Genomic DNA, 4,990 nt, shown 5'->3' with positions numbered 1-4,990 from the left:
TCCTCCAAGAAAAATTATATATCCAATACATGTTCCTGTAGTATACCAAAATGCTGATAATTGTACTATAATTGATAAATATTTCCCACCAACACAATATGAAATTTCTTTATATGTAAATTTATTTGTTTTATTTGATGCTAACGTTAGAAATATCATTGTTATTGCTGATAATATCCATCCTATTCCTAACATTATTAATCCTATTCCCCATCCTGAATAAAGAAATGCAAATGGAATAGCTAATGTTCCACTTCCAATTATTGTATTTGATAAATTAAAAATAGTTGATAACACTGACGCATGTCCTTTCTCTTTCATTCTTTCTTCTTCAATCTCATTTTAAGTTCTTTTTCTTTTTTTTAAGTTCTTTTCTTCCTTTTTTTGTTTATCAAAAAAAGAATATGTTTATTTTGTTTTATATTTCATTTTTAATAATTGAATTTTCATTGTTTATTTGCTTTTAAAAAGTTCTATCTAAAAATTTACTAAAATTGTTAAAAAAATAGTTTTTAAAGAAAAAAGAGAGAGTAATAATAATAGATAGGTTATTTTCTTTTGATGAAGAGAAGAATTGCATTATTTTCTAGCTTTTTTCAATGAAACAAAAGTTAGTGAAAATGAAATAATTTCAAAGAAGTTTTTAGTATTATTCTCAAAGCAGTTATTGATACAAATAAAATGAAATAATTCCAAAAATGATAAAATAAAAATGATATTTATTTTATAAAAGTTTAAATTTTTATTCAAACTATTAATATTCTATTTTAGTGTTTAATTAACGGAAAATAATAATATGGTTTATTCTTAATACACAAAACAATTTACAATACAATAAATTCAATTATGTCAATAATATTTAATTAATTTAAACCTAACTCATTGGAAAATTACATTAAATTATTTACCTTAAGAAGTAATGAAATAAATATGATAAATATCATTAACATAATAATAAATACTTAATAAGATGATATTTATTATTTAAATATATCATTTTTATAAACAAAAAATAATAGATTAAGAAATACCTTGTTAAACCAAAAGGAGTCTAACTAATTATTTAATCAAAACAAAAAAATGATAATATAACAATTAACTAATAAATAACATTAATAAACAAAGTAATGGTAAATTGGAAAGTAATGAAGGTTGAAAGACTAAATAATATATATATTTTCAATTTAAATGATAAATAAAAAAGTTTAACTAAATTAAAACATTTATAGAAATAAAATTAATTTACTATTTTATAATAAAATTATTCTAATTATAAATTTATTAGAATTAACAAATTAATAAATTGGTTTCAAAACTATTTATTAATAATATTTAAATTATTTCATTTTAAATTATTATTTTTCTCAACAATTTAATAAAAATTACTATTATTTTATTTATGAAATTAAATTATAACATTATTAATTTCATTTTTTTGATATTCAGTTGATATTGAGTGTATGACGAGCAAGAAGAATAAAAAATAAGTCAATTATGACTAACCGAATAGTATTTCTTCATATTGAGAAATAAATAAGTTAAATTCTTTAATATGTTTTATTTTTTATTGAATTAAAATCTTTTCAATCATTATCAACTTAAATGATTCTTCATTTAATTTTTATTTTAAAGTTAATGAATTTTATAACTCCTCGTTCTTTAATTTCTTATTTTATGATAAACATATCAATAACACTATGACTATGTTTCATCTCCTTCAATATCAACAAATACTTAACAACTACTTTTTTCTTGATAATACTAATATACCTTATTCAAAATTATTATTACCAAATATATTTTTGTGTTGGTAAAATAAATAACATCATCATATTAAATACTTCATTAATAATCCATTATATTAAATATTAATAAATAATAACTAACTAACATTGAAAAGGTATTATCTCACCAAAGAAAAAAAAACATAAGCAAATAATAATTGGGGATTCAGTACATTAGTTCATTTTAATGTTGTGTGTAGTATTTCTGACTTTCCCTCTTCTTTTCTCATATAAAAACAAAACAAATATATTATTTTTAAATTATAAAATAGTTTTTAATGAAATAAAATTCAAAAGCTTTTTTAAACTAAAAAACAATAATTTCTATGGAAAATACATGTAATTGCCTTTTCTGTACAAAGTTTAGTTCAGAAATTAAAACTAACAAAAATGTTTCATTGATTGATTTGTGTCGGTGTGCTTTTTTATCGATGTACAATAACCAAGATAAAAAGCTTATTGAAATTGAGGAGTTGTATAACTTTTTTGAACGTCATTGGGACATTGTTTGCCATTTAAAAGAATTTAAAAATGAGGCTTGGAAAAAAATGGTTTATATTACACTAAGTACGTCTGACTATTTCCAAAATAAAAGTAATGAATCACAAGAAACCAGTTATTGGCAATTAAAAGATTTTACTATTCCTGAAATAACGAATAAACTTAAAACAAAACAGTCAGATGAACCTTCTGTTTCTTATCGTATTGTTAAGAGAAATTTTAAATTAAAAGAAAAACCCTCAATAATTCCAAAAACACCATATAAGAAAGAAGAGACAAGACTTGTCTTAGACCCATATTATCCTGAAAACTTTTATATAGACCAAGACTTCCATACTGACAATTTTGACTACATAAAAAAAATTTATCAAAATGTGCAGAGTTATGACTAATTGTTCTTTTTAGTTTCATTTTCTTTTATTTTTTCATGTTATCTCTTCGACTTTAGCATTTTATGTAAATAAAAAAAGAATATACTCCAATTATATAGTAGAAATATCCCAAAAAGTAGATTATATGTTAAAATAAATGAATTGGGATTAGGATTAATGTCAGCAAGAGATGAATGTGCTAAAGAATTAAGAAGAATATATTTAAAATATAAATATTAAACACAGGAATAGGAGAAATGATAGAGGCAATAAAAGAAAATCCAAATGGAATAATTAAAAGAATGAAGAAAGCATTTGGTAAGAAGATTAATTTTAATGAATTAATGAATATAATAGAATTAAATGAAAGAAAACATGATGTAAAGGAAATATTTGAATGGGTAAATAATGAATGAAAGATATTTAAAAGAATTGAAAGAAAAGAAATGTGGTGAATATATAAGATGTGCAAATTGCACTTTCAATAATAAGAAATTAACAGTAGCCACATGGAGGTCATTAAATATAAAAAGAAATGCATTCCTCCAAATAGTAAAGATGCAAGAAGGAGTAACTATGACAGGAAGTATTAAATCAAAAATACTCCAAAATGGTGATTTAAAATACTGTAAACATTGCCCTAACACAATTGCATCTATTAGTCATATATTGTTAGGATGTCCTGTAATGAAAAAGAATCAAATATTAAAACATGATTATGTATGTAAACAAATATATAAACATTTATTAATTACACATTTTAATGAATTTGATGCTATTGATTTTAATAATCCTCCTAAATGTATTAATAATGATGAAATGGTTATAACTTACAATAAAGATTTATTGGTTAATGACAATTCTTTCCATGCTAGAAGATAAGATATATATTATCAAAATATTACAGAAAAGAAAGGATATATTATAGATTTTGCTATATGTCAAGATAATAATTTAGAATTAAATTATATTCATAAAATAAATAAGTACAAAGAATTACAAGAGAAAATAAGAAATAATAGATAAATAATATATGTAGAAATAATACATGTTATTTTATCAATATTTTGATTAATTCACAAAGAATCAGTAAGAAGATTAAAATCACTGAAATTAAAATTAGACTTTTCCAAAATCCTACGAACAATCATTATCAAAAAACTATGAAAGACTTAATGTTTTACATATTCAATTCTGGCAGTACATTAGAAGAAAAACAAACTAATGCAAGTATGTTAGAAATAACTCTATTACAACAATAGAGCATATTGAAGAAACTGAAATAATCACTTCTCAGTATGAAGAAAATCCAATTGAGGATATATCTATTAATTGACGTTTTTAATAATTAGAATAAATGATGATAATGTTATTGATAAAAATTAGTTAATTAAGTGTTAATATATTTTTCATCTATTCTTCCTAGATTAGGAGAGATTAATCCCTGAGCTGTTTTAAAAAAAAGAGTAATCTTTTTGTTTAACTTATCATTTATGTTTTTCTTGCAAAATAAGAAAAATTACTTCTTTGCTTTATTTTTTCCTATTAATTTCTTCTCATCCTTCTTCTGCTTATTTCTTCTTTTTAACATTTTGTTTATTTTCTGTCTTAATTTGGAGATCCTTTTCCAATGCAGGATATACAACAAATTTTATTGCCATTGTTATGGAGTAATGCCTTGACGTCTTGTAAAGAAAACCAAACAAGACATAGAAATACAAGGTTAAATGCCAATAACAACAATAAAAGATATTACGATTATAATAAAAGATATCACAATTATGATAAAAGAAATACCAAGAGAAAAGGGTTTAAAAACAACAAAGACAAAGAAGAACGAATAAAAAACAGGATAAATACTGGAATAATAATGAATATACAAACAATAGACATAGACGGTTAACAATAAAAGAGATACATGAAAGAATAAAAAATATAACAAGTAAATGGGGAAAAGGAGAATATTCAGAAATACTTAAAAAATATGAAGGTAAAAGAAAAAGATGATATGATATTCTTCAAGAAGTATATGCAATTAGAAAGAAATGCAAGAAGAATTTAAGGAAAGAACAAAAGGATGGGAAGAAGACATCCAAGCAATCGAAACAGAAATGAAAAGTAGAAACCCAATCAAAGAATTACAAAAAAAAAGATGTAAAATGGCTAAAATAATAAATAAAACAGAAAAAGAAAGAAAAACACAAGAAGAAAACAAAGAAGAAACAAAAACAAAGAATGAAAAGGAAAATTATAAAGAAAAAGAAGAAATTAAAGTACTACAAAAGCAGATTAAAAAATTAGAAGAAGAAATTAAAGAATATCAAGCAAAAAGAA

General features: G+C 21.9%; 2 protein-coding genes across 2 annotated transcripts in view, besides 4 other annotated features; one reads left to right on the top strand and one right to left on the bottom strand.

Annotated features, from left to right (window-relative positions):
- The window catches only part of EHI_122920 (N-system amino acid transporter 1, putative), a gene marked incomplete at both ends in the record, with an annotated part of 465 nt that extends 144 nt beyond the window's left edge, over window positions 1–321 (bottom strand). The window contains one exon of the mRNA XM_001913833.1: window positions 1–321. This exon is cut by the window's left edge and continues 144 nt beyond it. Coding sequence (XP_001913868.1) covers window positions 1–321 — 321 coding nt within the window.
- Window positions 322–1,846: 1,525 nt separating this feature from the next.
- Window positions 1,847–2,005: a repeat region.
- A 105-nt stretch (window positions 2,006–2,110) lies between these two features.
- EHI_122910 (uncharacterized protein) lies at window positions 2,111–2,677 on the top strand (the record flags this gene model as incomplete). The annotated part of the gene is made up of 1 exon (XM_649157.2): window positions 2,111–2,677. The coding sequence occupies one exon, from the start codon at window positions 2,111–2,113 to the stop codon at window positions 2,675–2,677; it is 567 nt and encodes a 188-aa protein (XP_654249.2).
- Window positions 2,678–2,743: 66 nt separating this feature from the next.
- Window positions 2,744–3,999: a repeat region.
- Window positions 4,000–4,031: 32 nt separating this feature from the next.
- Window positions 4,032–4,271: a repeat region.
- A 2-nt stretch (window positions 4,272–4,273) lies between these two features.
- Window positions 4,274–4,990: part of a repeat region that runs on past the window's edge.

This window comes from Entamoeba histolytica, genomic scaffold (assembly GCF_000208925.1).
Source record: "Entamoeba histolytica HM-1:IMSS scf_1104750518175 genomic scaffold, whole genome shotgun sequence".
Taxonomy (NCBI): Eukaryota; Evosea; order Mastigamoebida; family Endamoebidae; genus Entamoeba; species Entamoeba histolytica.
Note: the sequence above shows the minus strand (reverse complement) of the source record. Positions and strands in the feature narration are given on the sequence as shown.